This window comes from Leguminivora glycinivorella, chromosome 7 (assembly GCF_023078275.1).
Source record: "Leguminivora glycinivorella isolate SPB_JAAS2020 chromosome 7, LegGlyc_1.1, whole genome shotgun sequence".
Taxonomy (NCBI): domain Eukaryota; kingdom Metazoa; phylum Arthropoda; class Insecta; order Lepidoptera; family Tortricidae; genus Leguminivora; species Leguminivora glycinivorella.
Window position 1 is genome coordinate 18,823,265 of NC_062977.1, and position 24,410 is coordinate 18,847,674.

General features: G+C 39.4%; 4 protein-coding genes across 4 annotated transcripts in view; 2 read left to right on the forward strand and 2 right to left on the reverse strand.

The window, feature by feature from the left end:
* Positions 1–5,756, forward strand: part of LOC125227907 (inositol hexakisphosphate and diphosphoinositol-pentakisphosphate kinase 2) — a 62,884-nt gene extending 57,128 nt beyond the window's left edge. Inside the window, 2 exon segments of the mRNA XM_048132309.1 lie at positions 3,830–3,933; positions 4,786–5,756. Of these exon segments, the coding sequence (XP_047988266.1) occupies positions 3,830–3,933; positions 4,786–5,349 (668 nt within the window). The 3' untranslated portion in view covers positions 5,350–5,756.
* Positions 5,757–6,139: 383 nt separating this feature from the next.
* Positions 6,140–7,894, reverse strand: LOC125227910 (ADP-ribosylation factor-like protein 6-interacting protein 1). Its single transcript, XM_048132312.1, has 3 exons — positions 7,672–7,894; positions 6,962–7,333; positions 6,140–6,707 (listed from the first exon to the last, which is right to left on the reverse strand). Exons 1-3 carry the CDS (start codon positions 7,696–7,698, stop codon positions 6,516–6,518), a joined length of 591 nt encoding a protein of 196 aa, XP_047988269.1. The 5' UTR covers positions 7,699–7,894; the 3' UTR covers positions 6,140–6,515.
* A 967-nt stretch (positions 7,895–8,861) lies between these two features.
* On the forward strand, positions 8,862–13,957 carry LOC125228091. The gene is made up of 3 exons (XM_048132539.1): positions 8,862–10,181; positions 10,569–10,793; positions 11,518–13,957. Exons 1-3 carry the CDS (start codon positions 9,273–9,275, stop codon positions 11,554–11,556), a joined length of 1,173 nt encoding a protein of 390 aa, XP_047988496.1. The 5' UTR covers positions 8,862–9,272; the 3' UTR covers positions 11,557–13,957.
* A 519-nt stretch (positions 13,958–14,476) lies between these two features.
* LOC125228092 (fatty acid-binding protein homolog 7-like) lies at positions 14,477–21,396 on the reverse strand. The gene is made up of 4 exons (XM_048132541.1): positions 21,234–21,396; positions 20,990–21,159; positions 15,677–15,787; positions 14,477–14,766 (listed from the first exon to the last, which is right to left on the reverse strand). The coding sequence occupies exons 1-4, from the start codon at positions 21,301–21,303 to the stop codon at positions 14,710–14,712; spliced, it is 408 nt and encodes a 135-aa protein (XP_047988498.1). The 5' UTR covers positions 21,304–21,396; the 3' UTR covers positions 14,477–14,709.
* Positions 21,397–24,410: the final 3,014 nt, after the last annotated feature.

The following is a 24,410-nucleotide window of genomic DNA, read 5'->3' on the forward strand; positions in this document are numbered from 1 at the left end:
ATCGCTCAGCGACTAAGCTCACAGAACTAAATCAAGATAGAAGGAAAAAGTGCATCTACTTCGCGTGCGGAAAAGTTACATTGTTCGCCGCGCAAGTCAGTCTGCTCCCGACCGCTGCCCGCGAGTGACATACAGTGAAAAATACAAAATGGGTCGGTATTCGATAATTAACTGTTCAAACACCACCAATAAAAGCAATGGTGTTAAACAAAGTGTTTCCTATCATCGGTAAGTACCATTTGTCCTAAAATATTTTTTATTAAATAAAAAACACGATTTTCCTATTTTTATCATCAAAACATTAGCTGACGTACGGCCGTCAAACTAGTTTTCCATTGCGGCTTTAATTTGACGAGTCCGACTTGGCGTGCGTTTAAAACAAGCGATATAAAAATAGGCTATTCAAACTGTCGAGACAAAGTGAAGGTAGATTTGTTATTTTGTCCGTCGAACTCGCGTCGAACTTAACAATAGTGGTGCACCACGGAACTATATCGTCATGTATGCTGCAATTTCCTTATTCGATTTAAATCGATTTTGCGAAGCAGTGGAAATTATAATTATGTTTTTATATTGTTATGAAACTATACATATAAAGTACGAGTGAAAAGTAAATTTAACTTTAAAATAGGTTACAGTTACGGTATTAACGTTGAATTTGTGGTCGGCAGAAAAACAAATACAAACATAATACGCTCTATATTTATTATGAATAAAAATAACTCTAAAAATGTGTTAATGGTTAATTATATTTATACAGAGTGGGGCCTGTAACAAAGGCGAAAAATTGAACTTTAGGCTATTCTCCTTATACTGATCAACATTTGTTCAGTGACTTTTAAAAATTATGAAGTCTTTAAATTTTTAATTTTTCATACAAAATAAATATTAGCTTCAATGTACGCCATTATTGTTGTCATTGACGTTGTCTGTCACACTTTAGACTTAACAGAATTCGCAATACATTACCTCTTAGAAAAAACTTTCAAGGGTGATAAAAATCAAAATACAAGTTATTTTTAAAAGTCGCCGAACAAATGTTGATCAGTATAAGGAGAATAGCCTAGAGTTCAATTATTCGCCTTTGTTACAGGCCCCACTGTGTATATTACTAAAAGTTGTAACAAATAACATGAGGATAATGAAGTGAGTACATGGTCGATTTTCTTAAAAATATTACGAAATATTAACTAGTATTAATACCTACCTACTAAAATCTTTGTTCCTGGCCTTAGGCAAATTATATACCTACTAGTGAATTGTTTGTCATCACACGAATACAGGTATATACTTACTTCATTTCACAACGAAGATGAACATCCGATATTTTTAACTTCGGCGGGCATCCCGTACGCAACCTCCACAATCGATCGAATGGGTTACGCGGCGACAACGTTCCCATCACTAAAGTACACTCGTGACGTCATAGGCTCGACACAAAACGTTACACGCTCGGTTTCGCTGTTAATCGCCGAGCATTTTCCTTCTATCTTGATTTAGTTCTGTGACTAAGCTCCTTAAAATATGATTTAAAAAAAAAAACTTGCTGGTCTAAACTCAGCTTAACGAGAACAACACACGGGCGCGCCATCTGTCCCAGCTGTGGTGCTTTACTCAGGCCACACGCTATAACCATACCGAGCGCATCGATCAGCCGCTTAGTTCCAACGCGCGCCAATAGATGGCGCTAAAGCTATATTGCGAAACGGGACAATGACGTCATCTTTTTCGTGCATGCTGCCTATCAACAAATTCATCTACGTCGTAGCACGCGAGGTTTGTTAAAAATGATTTAAGTAGTAACGAGTTATACGAGATATACGAGTTATTAGACGTTATCACATCAAAAATGGCAACATTGTAGTGTGTCCCTGTTTATTTACACGTATTGATATGAAAGAGACGACGCTGCAATGTTGCTACTTTTTTTGCCAGACTATTTGGTCTCTCGAGTAGGTATAATATTAAGCAAAAACATGAGTCATGATCATGATTCAGTTTTGCTTTCAGTGGTAATTATTTCCGTGTAAAAAATGTTCTCTGATTTTGTATATAGGATTAGGATTATTAACCGACTAATACATTAACAATAATAACACAAATTATTAAAAAAAATGTTTATTGGCATAAGCAGCACTAACAATTGTATAATTTTGGAATTGGTACTTATAAATAGAATGCTTACATTGGTAGGGTAAGGTTCTTTGCTATATATGCAGGTTTGGTAAACATTTACAAAGAATTGCTTTGTAGCAATCATACCTTGGAAGAAAATATTGATATCAATTACTTGCTTTCAAATCATTGTTTTTGCCCGCTGCTTAGAAATCATTTCACTTCCAGTATTTATTTTAAAAAAGTATGCCGAAGACTTTATTTAAAAGTAGAAGTCAATACTTCTTAGCAGCTGGTATAAGTTTTTGTATGAGTATTTTTAATACACAGTTAATTTTGCTACACCAATAATAATGGCTAGGAATGTTACCCGATGATATTACTAAAACCGGGGATTGTATAAAACGGATATAATGTAATAACACTCAAAGCCAGCTGCACAAATATCACACCTAGCTAATGTGCCACTATCCTAAGGGCCCCTTTAAAAGGTACGAGAACTCGCATACGAGTTTTATTACATTGGTATTTAATGGCTGTGCAAAATTGTATGTAACCTCAACAGCCCGCAATGTAACTAAAATCGCATGCGTGTTTGCACGCCGTCTAAATCAGGCCTAACTAGACCACAAGTGCGTAGCGAATACAGTACAGGCATTAAACAAAGCTTATTCGTGTCGACATATCACTTAGGGCCACTTGTGCATATTTCAGTGTTAGTTAACTATCTCCGAATTGACCGTTTATACAGTACAGTTTAACACTGTACAAACTTACGAATTAATTTGCTAACCCAGGAACGAGCAAGTGCCCTTACGCATGCCTTTAACTTTTTTAAACCTAAGGGTGCGCTTATACTTTGCCGCATGTAGTCATTCCGCCAGTTTTTTTCAATTGTTATAAAGTTCATGTGTGTGTATGTGTTGGTTGTGTGACTTCAATTGCATGCGACTTGTGTGTACAAAGTGTAAACGTACCCTAAAAATCATAGCCAGTAGTGGTCGCAATAATAAATTTACATCTTTATCAACCTTTTATTTTATTACAACTTTTCTAAACGGTTTTGGGCCCTATTTTTTTTGTTGTATGAAACTGGTCAGTTTCAGTGTTGTTATGTTATGAGATTTTGATCGCATGCAGTGATTGTCGCTACACTAAATACATTCATAGTTACATTACATCACGAGATCGGGGATCATAATGCATTGCACGAATTGCTATATATAATATAACCTACGCTACGTATAAAAAATTTTAAGTACGTAGATTCGTTTCAGAATTTTTAAACATAATATTGAGCAAATTAATCCAATAGGCAGACTTCATATATCCCTACTAACAAATGTTTTAAATAAATAAGAATAATGGTTGTACAAACAGCAACACTTTTACCTAACCATCGCTAGACGTTATGCCCTTGTAATAAGGATTACAAATGTACAGCTAACAGTGTTGTCAATGGTACATTCAATATCAAATAAAACATATTTTTAATGCGGCCACTACGTACTAAGAATTCCGTACGTTGATCCCTTTAGTCGCAGTCACTCGCATGAAATGATACTTAATTCTACTGTTTTTTTACTGCAAAATGTAAAGACGAGACGACGTATGGAATTCTTAGTGATCTTACGGCCACTAAGAGTTAGTTACTAATGTTATGATACATATTTGGTACTGTAAAAGTGTATCTAACCGGGTGTTATGTGTAAAGGTTCTTCTGTTAGCGGGGACGTGACGCCCGTGTCGCTCGCCTCCGAGCTAGAGTTCAACAGCAACGAGGCTACGGCCGGCTCCATCACGGACCACGACCTTATGGTGAGACTAATGTGTGTAGTTAGTGGTGATTTCAAATTGCTATCCAAACTAAATATGTTAATATGAGCAACCACTACCTAGGGGGACCGACGCCAGAGACGCTTCCTAACACGTTCGAATTGTTCGAAAGAAGGGATGTTACTGGGGTATGTTCTTACAGCCTGGTAGTTTTGGGGGTCGATGCTTCTAACTGGCCTTATTTATAAAAAATAAATCCGTCCCCACTATGCAACCCATTCTTTAAGGATAGAGCTACAAAAGCGGGTACGTCACATATCATTTTCTGCTGGTATTTTTAAAAAAACGCCATTTTCGGATGGACTCCTTAGAATTACGTTTTAGAATCTCGGATGCCAACAAATTGTTGAGGTCAAAAATAGATTGTTTAGAGTTATTACAAATTGTTCCGGCCCGAAAGCAACCCCATTACTCCTTTATGTCCACCTCTCAGGACTGTTACTGGCTGTACCGCGGTTCTGTGCTTCTTAATCGTGTAGTGATCACACTGACATACATTTTGACTCGTAAGTAAATTTAAACAGCAAGTACACAGTTATCTATCCACATCTAGTGTACTGAATCATGAATCAGTTACCTTAATTATACATTTAATAAGTTATTGTTTGCGGGACCTTTTCTAGTATTTCTTTGTATGAAACGCATGCTGTGTTTACCTGTAAGTAATTGTTGCACTTAGTCTGTAAAATATAATGTAAGTGTAAACAGTTGTTGGTGAACCAAATAAATAAAAAAAAAAAAATATGTAATGTAACAGATAGATGTACATATATGCTAAAAACAACACCGACAACTGTACCAAGAGTACTAGTAACTGTGAATTTGATATTGCAGAGTGCTGAAGGCGAGGACGACGAGGAGACGCTCTCGATGGAGCCGCACAGCAGCTCGCCGCTGCGCTTCATCCGCAACGACCTCGCCGCCGCCGCCGCGCCGCCCGCGCTCCCCGCGCACAAGCTGGACAACTGCCGCGCCTCCACCAGCGCCGCGCCAGACCTCGCCACCGACTTGCACAAGTCCAAGGACAACGTCAACAGCATCAACATTAACATAGACAGCGAAAAGAACAACAAGTACACCAAAGTAGACTCCTCACACTATATAAGCAACTTGAACTCGCTCAACGACACCGGCAAGAACAAAAACAAGAAGAATGAACTACTCAACAACGGGAGTCGGAGATATAGCGATAGTAGCGCGCAGAAAAGCAACCCAGGAAACGTGGCGGGCAGCCGGTTCACCACGACGCTGGTCGCCGAGGACCTGCTGCGACCGGGCACGTCGAAGGAGAGTAAGTCCAATAACAACTTGCCTAACGCCCCGGAGGTCAACGCCCCTTCGGTCACCAAAGCTAACAATGCTGCCATCAAGCCCGGCTTCACGATCACGGACGATTAGTGTAAACCACACCTAAATCATGTGCACCCTGTGCGATGCTTTTCCAGAATTACATGTATTAGTTTAAGATGAATTGTGATATTGTTAGAAAACACTAATAGTGTGCAGGCTGCCAGATAGGCTGTTAAGTAGCTATTTTTAATTAGACAAATTTTGCCACTGTCAATCACTCATTAAAATTAAAATTGTATCATTGATAAGTTCAAATGCACAGATTCAATGCAAATGTTTGGTATGTGCTTCTGCTAGAACTGCTTGCACAAAATAAATGAATGTTATTATGTAGTTAAATGCTATTCGCAATACAGGTTTTTTAATAGATACACATTTTCAGATAATAAACAGCATCTTGAATCAACAGGCTGCCTGGAGTAGACAATTGTATTAGAATTCATTTCTTACATGCATCCTTAGGCACCGGCCACATCAGACCGTCGCGTGTCTCGGGGCGCGCAACGGGCGTCCGCGCCACGCCACCTGAGTGTAATTCAAAAAGCGTCTCCTCAGTACATTTTGTATAGGAAGGACGTAAGGCGCGCCGCCAAGTGGCGCGGCGCGCGCCACGCCACCTGGGGCGCGTCTTACGTCTTTCCTATACAAAATGTACTGAGGAGACGTTTTTTGAATTACACTGAAGCGGCGTGGCGCGGACGCCCGTTGCGCGCCCCGAGACACGCGACGCTCTTGTGTGGCCGGTCACTAATAATTATGTTATATTGAATATGTGACAAACATACTTAGTGCAACTTATAGGAAATAAAGTCTATGAGAAAATATATTAACTTCTATATAAATAAATAATGGTGAGTTTATTTAATACTTCCTGATACCCATAACAATAACAGGGGAGCAAAGTAAAAATAATAACCAGAACATCCTAACAGTCAATCAAATGTATCACACAGTAACCATACACTAAAATTTAAAGCTCAAATTGAATAAGCTAAGCTTAAAACTTAAATTTCATAATGACCAGACAAATCACATTGGATTAAGGGTCACCCCACATTAGCGTCTTTTGAGTGTTGGTGCCTAGCCAACACTATGGAAAATAGACCCTTTGCATAGTTGTGTCCGATTTGCATCGAGAGGCTATAGACTCGAATAAACACTGACACTGTGTAAATGCTAGTGTGGGGCCTCTAAAAGCTAGTTAGACTGGTTGTCTATTCTGGCTTAAGGTACTTTGTCTTGGGTCCCATGTTGACCATGGAGAGCACCATGTTGAAGATGCCTCGGTGCTGGATGCCGGGCCACAGCAGCAGGCCGATGGACAGGATGTACAGCAGCAGGACATTGTTCATGGCGGAGGAAATCCAGCCCAGTACGCACAGCAAGCACATAGATATTATGTAGTACTGAAATGTAAGAAAATGTTTGTTAATATCCTTCAAATCAGCTTAGATGACATCTGAGAGTAGAAATTCTGTAGAGAACACCAGAATACTAAAATTTTATACAATAGAAAATTATTCAATTGAACACATTATCCTGTCTGCAACCAACTAGGCAGGTTTACTGTAGGAGCTTTTTGCTGAATATGGGTTTTTCTATGTTACTGGCACAGAATGTGTTAATTTTAGCAATAGTATTGAAATGACTTTCAACTTACCAGCACTGGACTGGTCTCCCTGAATGAAAAGAACAATTGAACATGGTTCAGAATCTTGTTGTAGTCCCTCACTATAGCCTTGCAGATGTCTTCAAACACCTTCTCCTTCTGTCCAGTCCATGCACTGGGGCCGTACAGAGATGTGCAAATGATAGGCACAATGAAATCCACAAAGTTAAGGAAAATTCCCACAATTGCGAATGTTGTCAGGAAATTTGAATCCATTAGCCAGATGAAAAAGTATAGGAAACTGAGCACTCCAACTATGGCAGCAGGGTACCATTGCTGTTCCCACAAGATTATTGATCTGATAGGCAGCAGGGCCATGCGCCACCCCTCTAGCAATCTTTTCAGTTTCTTAACTTGTTGTTCCTAAAGAAAAATAAATGCATCAGTTTATCAATTTCTTACAGCAATATCATGTCAATATCCAACTAGAAATTAAAAAACTTTTTGGGTCTTTAGATCTGGATACTTTTCTTTTAAATAATAATATAAACGTAAGTCCGAACATATATATACTGATATGAATGATTATATTAAAATAGAACAACATTACAAGAGACGTTGACCGATTGTTTGATCTAATTCGAACTCGAAAGTGGTACAAGATACCTACAAATAAATCAAACGAAAATATTCATATAAACAAATTAAGGTAACTGAAAACACTTATGCGAATAGTTTAAATTCAATTATAAATTACGTACCTGATCTTGGGAGATGATATCTGCCATTTTCTCTTAGCTCTTAAATCACTATTTAAGAAGTTATTGGTGTATACTAATGCGCAAATCCTAATTAATTTTAGGAAAACGAACAAAGATTGATAAAACAATGAGCGATATGCGTTGCGTTTCGATTTCGATTTACAGCAACAGATATATTTTCTGTTTCGGTGTAGCCGTCCGTATTCAAAACAATGAATTGACATATACGGTCACAATCGTACACTTGGACCAAACTTCGACTCGGCGACATTACTCCGATTTTCGAAATATATTATCTACATCATATCTGCATCACATTCGTTTCTCATATTATAGAAAGAGATGCAACGTATCAACTAAGCCATATTATAAGCGAATTATGTAGAGATATGTTGGTCAACCTGATTTTATACTACGTTTAAATGAATTTAGTTTAATTATGTGAGGCTGTGAAAGTGAACCACAGACTCATTGTCATTGACATGACATGATTGACATGAACGAAACGAAGATCTATTCTGTTATTTCTGTTCATGTGATGGTACTATGATGTCACAGTCAGGGATACCATTGTACAAAAAAATATTCAAATTTGAGCTATTTTAGAAATATGGAGAGATTCAACAAAAAATAAAAACTTGACGTTTATTCCAGAATGTTGTCGGTAGGGTATGATTGATGATATATAAATTCGGACTTATATCGAATCGAATCATACCAAATGTTTGCCATAGTAATAAATGAAATTATAAATTATCTAAGTAAACGTAGTGTAATTTATATTTCCTTCCTTAAGGGATAGCCCTAAACCGCTTCCAAGAAAAGCTTGACCTAGAATCTAGGTAGGTCCTAGATAAACCCAATGGTGCGGGTACGAGCCAAGTCAAGCCCACAAGTCCGTCCCTTTCAGATCTGCGCGCCTTCAATTTTATACGCAAGCTATGGACGAATAAGTAATGTTAGTGTGAGCATGAGATTTTTTGACACGGAGCTTTAATTGGAATTGGACTGGACGCATGTATTTACTCGAACAATGCAAGGGTTAAAACTTAAAAAAAAAAATGTTGTATTGTATAAACCTTTATTATATTAAATTACTTACACGGTTCATTTTTTAAAATATGTGTTTGTAAACAGTAAAAAATATAAAAAATATTGTAGTTGGTATTAAAAAAAGGTTACTCGTGTCAGAAAGTGTGTGTAGCCCTTAAGTAATACATTACATAGTCTATGACGAGATACTCTATAATGTCTTTGAACGTTTTTTTTCTTCTCTCTCTTCTCGCTGCACCACTCGGCCGAGCACGACATTTTTTATTCTATAAAATGTAATTTTATGTTTTTACTTTGACCATGTACATGGTCCTTCATGTAAAGCGATACAGGCAATAAAAGCCATGTGAGTATTCTGAATTTCATTTAAAAGCCCACTACACTCGATCCCACCTTTACTGAGATATTGAGAGATATCAGCCAGTGACGTTTTCCGTCACAGGTTATGGGAACAGAGCTGAATTTAAACTACAATTAAATCGCACAAAGGAATATAAACGTAAGGATCGAGTGTCAGTGTTTGGGCTATTGGATCTCATCACATCACAATGGACTCCGCCGCCGCCGAGTCGAGGCAACCTAACCTCAACCACCACGTGTCCATCGAGAAGCTTCGCGACGCCTCCAATTACTTCTCTTGGAAGTTCACAACTAAGAACATACTTATTTTAGAAGGTTTGTGGAATGCCGTTGAGGGCCGTGAAACGGATGGCGATCGGCAGAATCGTGCTCTGGCACGTATATGTCTTTCATTGAACAAGGACCTGTATCAATATGTTAGGAATTGCACGACGCCTGCAGATGCTTGGAGCAAACTAAAGGACGCATTTGAAGATAAAGGCCTGTATCGCAGGGTACTTTTACTTAGAAAACTTCACAGAATTCAATTCAGTGAACATTCATCTATGGCGAGCTACATAGACAGCATAATAACTATCGTTCAGCAACTAGAAGACATAGGGCGAACTATTGAGGATGCCGAGGTCGCTGAAATCTTATTAAGTGGCTTACCAGCTGAATATGACACCGTCGTTTCAAGTCTATCAACTGCGGCAGTAGGTCAAACTGTGAAAAGTGAAGTGATAAAGTCCCGTCTGCTCCAGGAATTCTCAAGGAAATCTTCAATTGAATCTACAGCTGCTTTTGTTACTAAAAAGCAAGTCACCTGTGATTTCTGCAAGCGCCAAGGCCATACAAAGGCCCGATGCTTCAAGCTCAAATCGAAGAAGAGGAAGTCGTCCAACCCTAACATGGACAGAACCAACATGGTCGCTGCTTTTATGGCTAGAACTCCACAAGAAAATTTTTACTTAGACTCTGGTGCTACAAATAGCATGGTCAATAATAAGAATCTTTTATCTGATACATTACCTTGCCAGTCTAATGTTATTGTTGCAGACAATAATAAAATATCTTGTGAGGCCATAGGAAAGCTGCAATTTTCATTGAAAGATAAGGTGAGTCCATTGACATTGTCTAACGTGATGTATGTGCCAAGACTTTCATGTAATTTGATCTCAATTTCGAAATTAGTCGAGTCTGGCTATAGTGTTTGGTTTAATAAAAAAGGTTGTAGCATTTATGAGAGCAAAGCCACTGATTTAGACAACCCCGTTGCATGTGGTACTTGTTGTAATGGTCTGTATAAGTTGAATGTACCTGTCTGTGTGACTAACAAGACCTCATCTGTGGATCACTCTTTGTTCCTGGAAGCTAGCCAGGAGTCACCGAGGGCCACTCTACCTCCCAGTCTTCCAGTACAACTTTGGCATTCAAGAATGGCCCACTTAAATCTTAAAGGTTTGAAATGTTTGCGGGAAAATGCATGCGGAATTATGTTTCAGGAAGAAGCCATCAATAACTGCACTGCTTGTCTTGAGGGGAAGATGTCGGCCGCACCTTACCCAAAAGGACAGGCCAAGCGGGCTGATGAAGCACTGCAGCTCATCCACAGCGACGTCCTTGGGCCTGTACAGGAGCCAAGCTGGGGAGGCAAGAGGTATCTTGTCTGCTTCACCGATGACTACACCAGAAAATCATTCGGTTTTCTCATGAAGGAAAAATCAGAGGTAATGTCACATTTCATTACTTTTAAATCACAAGTAGAAAAGCAACTCGGGAAGTCAATTCGAATTTTAAGGTCCGATTTCGGTGGTGAATATGTTAATAATAAATTCTCTAATTATTTGAAACAGGAGGGAATTATACATCAAAAGTCAGTTCCCTATTGTCAACCGCAAAACGGTGTAAGTGAGGCGCTTAACCGGGTTCTGATGAACAAAGTCAGGTGTATGCTTAGAGCGTCAGGTCTGTGCAACCGTTTCTGGGGTGAGGCAGTAATGACTGCCATTTATTTGAAAAATAGGTCCCCCACAGTTGCTTTAGCAGGTCGTTGCCCTGAAGAGGTTTGGACCGGGTCAAAGGTTGACCTTAGTCACCTCCGGGTGTTTGGCTGCACAGCATACTTCCTGAATCCGAGTCAAAAGAGACAAAAATTAGATGTAAAGAGCAAAATGGCTATCTTTGTTGGATACAGTGAGACTACAAAGGGTTATCGTTTATGCGAACCTTCTAGTCCTGACACTGTGATATTGTCTCGGACTGTGGCATTTTTAGAGGATAAATTTTATTATAAAAATGGACCTAGTAATTTAAATAATAATTATTATTTGTTTTCATTTGACAATTTGATAAATAATGATTTAAATAAAAATATTGAGACACACGAAAATCGTATTGAAATTTCTGAAAATAACAATGTTGAAGCTAACAATGCTTTTCCTGAAATTTCAGATGGATCTGATGGAGGTGACGAGGAGTACCAGTCACTGACCGAGCCCGACTCCGATGACTTCGCCGACGGTGGGCGCGTGGAGCGACCTACATCTCAGCAAGCATCTTGTGGAGGGGAAGCGGTGCATTCCGTACCCGACTTCAGCGACAGTTCTGCTGACGATGAGCGCGTGGAGCGCTGTCCATCGTCTGAGCGGGCATCATCTGGAGGGGAAGCGGTACTTGAGGGTGAAGCCTCAATTGGTACATCCGATCGTCCTGTCCGTGTCAGGCGACCCCCACAAAGGTATGGTGATTACGATTTTTCAATGTTAACCCAACGTACCTCATTTGAAGAACCCCAGTCTTATCGTGAGGCTATTGTATCGCCATATCATGATGATTGGATGAATGCAATGCAATGTGAGTATGACTCGTTGGTTTCAAATAAGGTATGGACTTTGGTTGATAGACCCACTAACAAAAATGTAATCAAGTGTAAATGGGTGTATAAATTAAAGCATGATGCCGATGGGAATTTCGATAGATATAAGGCGAGGCTTGTCGCCAGAGGCTTTACTCAAAAACAGGGTATTGATTTTAATGAGACATATGCTCCTGTCATCCGCCATTCATCTATGAGAATTTTGTTTTCCTTGGCCAATCAAATGGATTTAGAAATTGATCATCTTGATGTAGCCACAGCATTCCTAAATGGAGACCTGAATGAGGTTATATACATGGAACAGCCTGAAGGTTTTTGTAATGGAAATAATAGTAAAGTTTGTTTGCTACAAAAGAGTATATATGGTTTAAAACAGGCCAGTAAAATGTGGAACGAAAAAGTTAATCATGTACTTGTAAACAACGGCTTTAATCAGTCAAAATGCGAACCATGTATATATACCAAAAAGTCTGAAAATGATTTTGTCATCATAGCACTTTATGTAGACGATTTTTATGTCTTTTACTCTAAAAATAGTTCATTTAAAGTTCAATTGTTGAATATCTTAGAGAAACAATTTAATGTTAAGAACTTGGGTCCATTGAGGAATTGCTTAGGCATTAGAGTTACAAGAAATAAGTCAAAAGGTACTTTGTGTTTAGATCAAACTGAATATATTAAGAAAATATTAATTCGTTTTAAGATGCAAAACTGTAAACCGGTTGCAACGCCTATGGCTTTAAATTGTAAACTTAGTATTCCTAAAAACGATAGTGTTTGTGCACAAGATGAGATATATGAATATAGGCAACTTGTTGGTAGTTTAATGTACTTATCTGTGTGCACGAGGCCAGACATATCCTTTGTTTGTAGTCAGCTGAGCCAGTTTAATAACAACTTTGACAAATCACACTGGATAGCGGCAAAACGTGTACTTAGATATTTAGCTGGTACAATTAACTACTGTTTATGTTATATAAAAAGTGTTAATTGGAATTTACAGGCATTTACTGATGCCGACTATGGTAATGATCTTATTGACAGAAAATCATATACGGGTTTTGTCATAAAGCTTGGTTCTGACTCCGTCTCTTGGGAGGCGAGGAAGCAAAGATGTGTCGCACAGTCTACGACAGAGGCTGAGTTTCTAGCTATAGGTGATGTTTGTAAAGATGTTTGTTTTATTAAAAATTTGCTTACCGAATTGTTAGAGAAATCTATAAATTGTACTGTTTATAATGATAACCAGAGTGCTCAAAGACTATTAGAATGTAAAGAATTTTGTCACAAAAGGACAAAACACATTGATATCAGATATCATTTTGTGAAAGATTTAATTAAAAAAGATTGTATTCTAGTAAAGTACCTTTCAACTGACAAGATGATAGCTGATGTATTGACCAAGCCATTATGTGTGCAGAAACATTGTAGCTTCATTTCTGATATGAATATAATTGAAAATAATGTCTCAGTATAGTTATTATCTAACTTAATATATTTGACTGCGTAATGTTGTTATGATGAGGACAAAAATTGTCTTAAGCTTATATGTATAAATGTTATTTAACATGTCTCTAGATTACAGAGTTACAAAAATGTTGTTTAACACGTCTCTATATTGCAGAGTTGTATAAATATTGTTTAACATGCCTCTATATTGCAGAGCTTTATAATTTTTTAACGTCTCTATATTGTAGAGTCTATTATTATTTAATGACATTTTTATAATGTATTATTGGACTTATTCAAATTTGAATAGCAGGAATCATTTATTACTATAAGGCCTAAGGGGAAGTGTCAGAAAGTGTGTGTAGCCCTTAAGTAATACATTACATAGTCTATGACGAGATACTCTATAATGTCTTTGAACGTTTTTTTTCTTCTCTCTCTTCTCGCTGCACCACTCGGCCGAGCACGACATTTTTTATTCTATAAAATGTAATTTTATGTTTTTACTTTGACCATGTACATGGTCCTTCATGTAAAGCGATACAGGCAATAAAAGCCATGTGAGTATTCTGAATTTCATTTAAAAGCCCACTACACTCGATCCCACCTTTACTGAGATATTGAGAGATATCAGCCAGTGACGTTTTCCGTCACAACTCGCACTCGCAACGCAACCAACATGTGTAGGCAGTAGGTTTTGTTCAGGGATGTTCAATTATAGCTAAGGACAATGTGTGCATATTTGAAGTATGATTTTAATTACACACGATCGAACAATTAAATTACTTGACATCACGTCTTGTTATTAATTAAATAACTTGTATAAACATTTAAGTCCACATAACATATGTGAAAAATAATATCTCCTTTCTTAGAAATTCAAACACAGACACGCGTTTCTTCCACAATACAATAGGTAATTTCACAATTTCCATCATGATAGACTGTTTTATCAAACTTTATACTTAACTTGATAGATTTAGTATAAACTCTTGCTTATACCATGCACGGATCCAGGGGGGTCATGAGTCATGACCCCTCCCCTCCCCCTGAAGCATAGGTTGGCCATACAAATAGAGCCCCCCCCCCCCCGACATGGGTCTTAACCACGTGACCCCCCCTGGGCACGAAGCTGGATCCGCGCTTGGCTTATACTTCTACAAGAATCATTTTAAGAGAGAATAGAATACCATTCATATGTTGTGCTTGACAAATAGCTGAGGAATATCAATAACTTCAGTAATGAAATAAGTACATACTTATACATAATTATGCCAAATAATAGTATTAATATGCTGCATTTTTCCCCGTATTATTAACTAGTTAATTCTTTTGAAGTACCTCTTCCCAGGCTTAGCGTTGTCATGTGTCAGTGTCTAGAACAAAAAAAATATCAGTATCATTACACCACGGATTAATTTTTCGGAGAGTATTATGTATTGTGTCAGATTAAGCTATCGATAATTACAAATAGGTATTATGATTTATATTATCAGTTATCAACCCTATCGCATTGTGACTATTTGCACGTATTTCGATATCGTCTTAAAAATATAATAGTAGCCTTGCATTTCCACGTCGTGTTTTAAAGTACTCTTCATTCAACTCAACAAAACAACTCCTCTGTACGAAAACCGAATGAAAAATTCCGTGCAGCTGCGACCAGGCTAAATTACCTATTTTTATACATAATGAAATATTAAATGAAACATTATGAAATACATATGCTATATACAGGGTGTCCCAGAGTACCACGTCACAGTGACACCGGAGTCCGGATCCGGAGGAGCCTAACATGCCCTCAGTAAATTATTCACCGAACCATATGATGATTAGTTCTACCTACTGAAGGTAGTCCAGTGTCACTGTGGCATGGTTCTCCTGGGACAACCTGTATGTAATCCCATATAAGAGCACATTCTGAAAATTTCAATAAAGACTTTTTTATCAAACCTGTAGGCCTAGCACATGATGGCCGCGGGAGTATGTCGCCGCGAGATAGATAACACGTCTTTGTCTAATTGTATTAATGACATAAGGACAGGTAGTCTATCTCGCGGCGACATACTCTCGCCTGCTGGAGACAAACAATCTCAAACATAACATTAATTTATTATCTAGGACTGTCCAAGCGCGGATCCAGCTTCGTGCTCAGGGGGGGGGTCACGCGTGGTAAAGGCCCGGGGCCCCAGGGGGGGGGGTCACGTGGTCTATTTGTATGGCCAACTTAGGCTCCAGGGGGGGGCTCCCTGGATCGGACTCGCGCATGGGACTGTCGTTACTTACGATAATGCATTCATCGTCAGTGAAGAGGTAGTGGCGTCCACATTTTGCACCGTTTTCAGGGATCACTGAATTTGTCTGAACTTCATCATCGTTTACAAGAATGGTCACGCTCTAAAAAAAAAATTGAAAACTGTTTTCATCGATAAATATTAGCATTATGATAATTGTCTACGCAAAACGGGGCAATTTGCGCAATATGTTTCCACTACGAGTTAATTACTACTAAATTTAATTAAGAGTAGTAAAAACTTTAAACACTGGTAACAACTTGGAGTAATGGAGTTAACTAGTGGGAATTAAGCAGTAAAGTTGGTCCTTAAAAAATAATGTACATGAAATGGAAAAATAAATATTGTCTTATACAGCCAATATGTGCATATAATAAACCAAATTACACCTCGCGCAACATTCGTTTCAAGCAGATTATACCTCTAATCTTATTCATCGTAACCTATCAATATTGGTATCATTTGAAAGTATAATTACAGTACTTTAAGAAACAATGTCAATCATTTTCTTAAAATCAATAATCGCCAGTCTGCGGTGATTACAAAGGAAAAAAGTGGGTATGCAATTTGACTGGTTTCCTAGGTTTGATTCCCTATACGAGTTTAAAAGGGGAGGTAAAGGTGATATATGGGTTGTTCTCTGGCCTAAAAGCTACACAGAGGGTGTGTAGCTTTTAGGCCAGAGAGGGGAGAAAAAAACTAGGGTTTAAGTTTAGTTTTAAGTTATTTTTTCTTTTATTTGTTGATTTTATTGTGTTTAATTTTTTGTAATTTTATCAAGGATAAGTACACGTTGGTTTCTTTTGCTGAAAATTCCCTTTTTTATGAGATATGTTATGAATTTCATGGCATTTTCCGATAGAGTTAGAGACTAAAATTAACTTTCAAATAAGGCCACATAGTCATACTTTTACTTAAGTATATAATATTAAGGGTAATACCAAGTAATACCGTTTGAACTCAAACGACTTAGAGGTGCGGTTTTTTGACCCAGTAGGTATTAAAAAGTAATCGTAAAATCAAAAAGATTGGACTTCGGTCGTTATACACATTAAATCACTAAAATGAAGTTACCTGTAATGTTTTAGTAATTATAATCCTCACTTTTAGCCACTTTTCTCAAAACATAATTATTCAACAGAAGTCAAGATAACATTAAGAGCATATTTATTATTAATAATGCGTTATAAATATGAAATAGTTGTTGAGGTACACTTGTTAAGTAAATGCAGCTCCTGCAAATACACTCAGTGTCAAAAAAATCACACAACTCAATCGTTTGCGTTGAAGCAGTATTGACCCACATATTAGAGAGCAGGGCACGCAGGCCGCCTCGTAAGACTATGTGTGGCACTGAGGAACCAGTGAAGTCAGGTCTATGGATTGCTACACTGCTGTCCCGCTTGCACTACTTCGCCGGGGCTATTACCCGTAATATTATATAAGTAAAAGTATGACTATGTGGCCTTATTTGAAAGTTAATTTTAGTCTCTATCGGAAAATGCCATGAAATTCATAACATTTCTCATAAAAAAGGGAATTTTCAGCAAAAGAAACCAACGTGTATCCTTATTAATAAAATTACAAAAAAAATTAAACACAATAAAATCAACAAATAAAAGATAAAATAACTTAAAACTAAACTTAAACCCTAGTTTTTACTCCCCTGACCCTCGTGTGTAGCTTTTAGGCCAGAGAACAACCTTACCTCCCCTTTTAAACTCGTCTAGGGTATCAAACCTAGGAAACCAGTCAAATTGCATACCCACTTTTTTCCTTTGTAACCACCGCAGACTGGCGATTATTGATTTTAAGAAAATTATTGACATTGTTTCTTAAAGTACTTTAATTGTACTTTCAAATGATACCAATATTGGTAGGTTACGATGAATAAGATTAGAGGTATATCTGCTTGAAATGAATTTTGCGCGAGGTGTAATTTGGTAGACGCCGAATGTATGGGAACGCGTGTCAAGCGGTACTCCCCGCCTACAGGTATGTGGTTGTAGTTTGCTTATTTATTATCCGATCGTAGAAATTTAAAAAGCAACAGATAGCTTAATAATGTAGTTAAATGATTTATATAACATATTTTTTAGCTAAGTGGCCGTTTTCATTGCCTTTTTGAGTCACAAAAATTAAAAAAGAGAGTAAAAAAAAGTATTTTTTGCATTATTGTCAATTAAAAAATAACTAACAAAACTATACTTTTCACATATAAGAAATCTTAATCAGCATGTTATACGCTTTCAATCGACACCTCATTTTTCAAAATTGGGTAAGGGGTTCTAGACAAATTGGCAAATAATTGAAACCCGGGACCGGGATTTTTGTGACGTCATAGTTAACCCCCCACAGTCTGAAAATGCGACAAGTCATTATACTAGGGTTTATGATTTCTCGACCTATTAGAAGTCTCGAGTTTCGAGAAATCTCGAGCCCAAAGTCTCGAGTCTTCTCGAGTCTCGAGTCTTTTTTTATAAATGGTAAAATTTTGATAAAAGAATAAACAACAATATGATTAGTAGTTTTTATTGCACCACACTATTATAAAAAATGCGTAAGAGCAATAAAAATCTTCTTTGAAATAAACATAAATCAAATTTTAACAAGAAAACTACAATTATAGTCTTGAAAATAATACCTAATCCTTTAACTTCCCCGCCTGTGCACGGGTTAAGTAAATTAAAATGTCATGTATTAAATCATAATGTCATTGAAATTAAACGTTTAAAATAACTTCTTCTTCCTCGTTTCCTCATTGCCGAGGATCGCGACCACAAGTAGCGTGTCTCCATTGAACGCGGTCATAAGCCATGTGGACTGCACAGTATACGCTGTCGCCACACGATTTCTTCACACAGTCAGACCATCTCTTCCGAGCCCCACCCCAAGAATGTTTACCATTAATTCGCCATATTATGCATTGGTGCTCTCATAATGTGTCCGAAAAATCTGAGGGTCGCTCTTGGCATATTTTGGAGAGCCGTGTGGTGATATTCAGTTCTTGCAAAATAGAGATGTTTGTTAGTTCTTCTAGCTTTTCAAGTTATACTCGTAGCAGTCTTCGCCAGCACCACATCTCAATAGCGTCAATCTTAGCCACATCAAAACTTTTCAGGGTCCAAGTTTCGGCACCATACATAAATATCATTCATATCATATACATGTTGCTAGGCAGAGTGATGGCAGATGGACTAAAATGTTAACGGAATGGTGGCCGCTCACAGATGTAAGAAGCGCTTGGCATCCGTTAGCTCGTTGGGTGGACGACATCCGGAAAATTGCGGGTCGCAACTGGATGTGACTAGCTCAGGACCGGGACAAGTGGCGTACTAGAATAGAGGCCTATGCTCAGCAGTGGGCGATAAAGGGCTGATATGATGATGATGATGACATAAATATCGAGATTATCGAGAAGACAAGAGATCGAAATAATCGCACTTTATTTTGACGTCGGATTCCTCTGTTCTTCCAAATCTTGTCGAAGTTAGCCATAGCACTCTTTGCAGGTTATCAATGACCCAAGATACATAAACGCGCTGACTTTTTCGTAATGACGAATTGCTTTTAAATAACACGAGGCTGTCAAAACTAGCCAAAGTCGCTGCCAGCTTACGTTGGAATGAGAGGTTAGATCGCTTTATCTCGTTATAATTTATGGCCGCCGTTCGACACCGTCCCCATCGCCTCGCGATGAGACCGGGCAGAAGGTAAAAAGTTGCATTTCACTTCAGGTCGTACTTTACATTCGGGACTCGAGACGTCTCGAGTACCTGTAATTTTTTTCTCGTCTCGAATGAAGCCGAAATTCTCGAGAAGTCTCGAGTTCGAGACTCTCGAGCAGAAACCCTAGTATGGACCATTTTCAGGTACACGCTAGCCGTTCCGCCGGCGTAACAAGTGGCAGAGGAGAGGGCCGCGAAACGCCCGCCTGTATAGTCGCGCGGCACGTACTGCTTTTCTGAGTATTACGTAATACGTAGTAATTTATTAGTACTAGTGATCTTTTTTGTTTCTGTTTTATAATATTGGTAATGGTGGATATTAGTGAAAACATACATACATATAATCACGTCTATATCCCCTGCGGGGTAGACAGAGCTTGCATTTATGTGACTACACTACAAAGTACGTATATGTATTTTATACCTACCTGCCTAAAGTCTAGGGATAGGGAAGGTAAAAAAGTAAATGACCATTTTATAAAAGTAAATCATAAAATTCATAAAATATTTTTGCATTTTATTTCATTGGGCCGACCGACCGGCGCGACGACCATAAGTGCGTTTTCACATTATCCGATCCGATATCGGATGTCGGACCGATATCCCATACATTACAGGCGCCATCTTGGATTTTTTCTATTGAAACCCTTCCGACATCCGATATCGGATCGGATAAATTTAATGTGAAAACGGCCTAACGTATTAATCACACCGGCCGCAGTCATCGCGCCTAGCCTAGCATAAAATATACACGTGAACTCAAATGTTTATAAAGTGAAGTGAAATGTTATTGTGATTTTCATGTGTGTTCAATACAATTGCGGCAATATAGATAAGTAATTCTTGCATTTGAATATCTCATCGTTTAATCTATACCTCAGAATATATAATAGTACAAGTACAGAAGGCCCACTGCTTTGATGTTCACGAAATGCCGCCTTTTGAATGCCTACAAAATTCTAACAAAGAAACGAGCCGCACGTGCGCAGCGTCGGACGATAGCGTTGCCTATGAATTAAAACGATTTAATACTCAGATAAAATGCTATTATATTCAAGTCTTGGGTACTTTCTAGGTATATACATGTACAGTATTTATGTATTATTGTTGAAATCCCAACATCACAAGCCTTATTGAACTTTTCCGTGTGACTTAAGCAATAGTAGATCTGTGTAATATTGTCCTATTTTATTCATGATGTTTATTTAACTAAGCATTATAAGCCATTCACTTTAAAAGAAGCTTTAAAAAACTCGCGACGTATAATGTTTGACGTTATCACGTCAAACTACCGTCCGTAAACCGACTTTACAGACAACCAACTTTTTTCAAAATGTGTAGGTATTGGCGTGATTTTAAAATAAAGAAGTATGTCATTTGTTCTTATAAAAAATAAAAACACGCAAAAATATTCGGGGAAAATATGATTTTGGTCACATACAGGCTGCGAAACAGCGCCATCTAGTTTTAAACCTAAAAGGCCCATACATTTCAGGGGTACGCTTTTTTGGATGGGCTTTGTCAGTCCAGTATTAAATCGTTCTTGTTTTAAAATAAATAATAGTCAAACAATTTACCTTTATAGAAGTATTTGGCATGTTCTCAACATATTCTTCGCCTAATTTGAATTTATATTCAGTTGTTCTCAATAAGGAAGAGTTTTTAATCGTCATAGTTTCTCCTTCTAAGGTAATTTCCATAACAGGAGATGACATTGCCATCATTTTCCGCCCCATAAACGGTACACCTATAAAATAAATAGAAAAAATTTATATTTCATGAAATTATATTTTAAAAGTATTAATTTTGTATTGTACATACCAACAGCTGTAAAATATTCATCAATATCTTCATTTTTGTAATGTTGATATTTTCCGGCGATCGACGGCATTCTGCTAGCAATTGTTAGTTTTATAGCCTCCACGAAGCGTTATCACAAGTCACCTGTACGGCCCGGCCCGATTGTGATGACTGTCATTCATTATCATAATTGAACAACAAAGTGGTCAAAGACTGAAACATCACACTCAATAATCTCAATATATATTGTTGCCAGTAAATTTTTACTAAAACCCCACAATTTCATTTATTAGTACATCTTGCTCACGCATATGAGCCTGTGCTCAAGTGTGACAGTGTGACTGAGTCTATTGATATCCTTGTTTTGGCATATGCTTTTGTTTGTACCCGTATACGTAGTATCTTCTTAGTAGTTTGTGTTTGTACCCAACCCAACCAATTCAACCAAATGACAGTGACACTACACTGACACTACTGACAGTAAGCACAGCACAGTATTTGACAGGAGTCCGGTTAATGTACGACCCAGGAATGTACAGCCCAGCAATCGGCGTCCACTTTTTTGGACGCGAATTGCTGGTCGTACACTGCTGCCCTGTAAAAAGAATGGCTTCGAATTCTCGCCCCGGACCAAGCATGTACAGCCCGAGAATGCTCAACCCAAGAATTCACGACCCAATAATCCGAATCCCTTTAGTGGACGCCGATTATTGGTCGCACATTGTTGGCCCGTACCGAGAATGCTCGACCCATGATTGCTCAACCCAAGAATGTACGACCCAGGAATAGGCGTCCACTTTTCGCTAGCAACCACAGACTATAAAATATTTTTCACATAGAGTGATATTCTAGGGATGGGGTGACGATTTTAAAGTTTACGATTCAATTAGTTGCCATGCGCAAAAAATGAGCAAAAGATATTTCGTTATGAAAGCTAAGAACACACTACGCGGACGTCCGTCGTGAATCGACCGCGGACGGGAATCTGGACAATGGAAATACACATAACCGTGCAAACTATCGGTCGACGGACGCGGACGTGGCCTTGAGCGCACGGACGTCCGATCGAAATCTGGCTCTCTGGATGTTTTGTTCCGTGCACACTGATAGGTCGCGGTCGCGGTCGTTTTACGACGGACGTCCGCGTAGTATGTTCCTAGCTTTATGCTAGGAACATACTACGCGGACATCCGTCGTAAATCGACCGCGGACGGGAATCTGGACAATGAAGCTAGGAACACACTACGCGGACGTCCGTCGTAAATCGACCGCGGACGGGAATCTGGACAATGGAAATACACATAACCGTGCAAACTATCGGTCGACGGACGCGGACGTGGCCTTGAGCGCACGGACGTCCGATCGAAATCTGGCTCTCTGGATGTTTTGTTCCGTGCACACTGATAGGTCGCGGTCGCGGTCGTTTTACGACGGACGTCCGCGTAGTATGTTCCTAGCTTGAAGCTAGGAACACACTACGCGGACGTCCGTCGTAAATCGACCGCGGACGGGAATCTGGACAATGGAAATCAGAGAAAAGAGACTAATGATGGAAATAGACATATAAAGCTAGGAACACATTGCGCGGACGTCCGTCGTGGATCGACCGCGGACGGGAATCTGGACAATGGAAATACATATAACCGTGCAAACTATCGGTCGACGGACGTGGACGTGGCCTTGAGCGCGTGGACGTCCGATCGAAATCTGGCTCGCTGGATGTTTTGTTCCGTGCACACTGTTCGGTCGCGGTCGCGGTCGATTTGCGACGGACGTCCGCGTAGTATGTTCCTAGCTTAAAGCTAGGAACACACTACGCGGACGTCCGTCGTAAATCGACCGCGGACGGGAATCTGGACAATGGAAATACACATAACCGTGCAAACTATCGATCGACGGACGCGGACGTAGCCTTGAGCGCACGGACGTCCGATCGAAATCTGGCTCTCTGGATGTTTTGTTCCGTGCACACTGATAGGTCGCGGTCGCGGTCGTTTTACGACGGACGTCCGCGTAGTATGTTCCTAGCTTGACCGTGCAAACTATCGGTCGACGGACGTGGACGTGGCCTTGAGCGCATGGACGTCCGATCGAAATCTAGCTCGCTGGATATTTTGTTCCGTGCACACTGATCGGTCGCGGTCGCGGTCGATCGACGACGGACGTCCGCGTAGTAACAGGGGCGGCTCACTCCTCAATTCTATCGCCGCGCTACAAGTACATGTCAGCGGCCGCGAGTTCGCGGCCCATTCATTGGCAACGACCTTCGTGCAGCGCAATAAAATTCAATGTTGGCTGCTCGCGTGCGGTCCGTTTGTTAATGTAGGTAAGAATTTAGAATGGCGGCATTTTGTGAACATCAAAGGAGTGAGCCTTCTGTACTTGTACTATTATATATTCTGTGCTGCCGGTAAAGTTTTCCGCCCCTGGATAACTGCATGGTCTAGTACAGCGGGTAGATCTGTCGCCAAATCTAGTATGGTACCAGCATATGGACGGATCTCTTAGTCTTGATGTGGAACGCTCTCGACGACGGCCGGTTGAAAATGGCGCGCGATGAATACCACGAAAAACTGATCTTGATGAGTGGCCGCCAGTTTGCGCCTTTAAAGCAGCAACCTCCCTGGTAAGATCAATGACATGTTTTGCAATCTCGGATATCCCTGCAGCATGAGTAGGTACTGTTATTGTCTAAAGTTTGGACATTCAGAACCTGTGGGATAATCTCGTATACCTTGGCCGCCGATTCTGCTTACTACCAGGGGCGGCTCACTCCGCGATTTTATTGCCGCGCTACAGGTACATGCTGGAGGCCGCGAGTTCGCGGCCCATTCAGTTGTGACGACCTTCGCGCGGTGCAATAGAATTCAATGTCGGCTGCTCGCGTGCGGTCCGTTTGTTAATGTAGGTAAGAATTTAGAATGGCGGCATTTTGTGAATATCAATTTATCAAAGGAGTAAGCCTTCTCTACTTGTACTATGGCGTGAGCGGCTCAGGGTGTGGAGAGGCGTGCACCGCTTTCTACCCAGTCTGTACGAAACAGCCACTGTGCCAACTCACGTCTTAAGCTAGGAACACACTACGCGGACGTCCGTTGTAAATCGACCGCGGACGGGAATCTGGACAATGGAAATACACATAAAGCTAGGAACATACTACGCGGACGTCCGTCGTAAATCGACCGCGGACGGGAATCT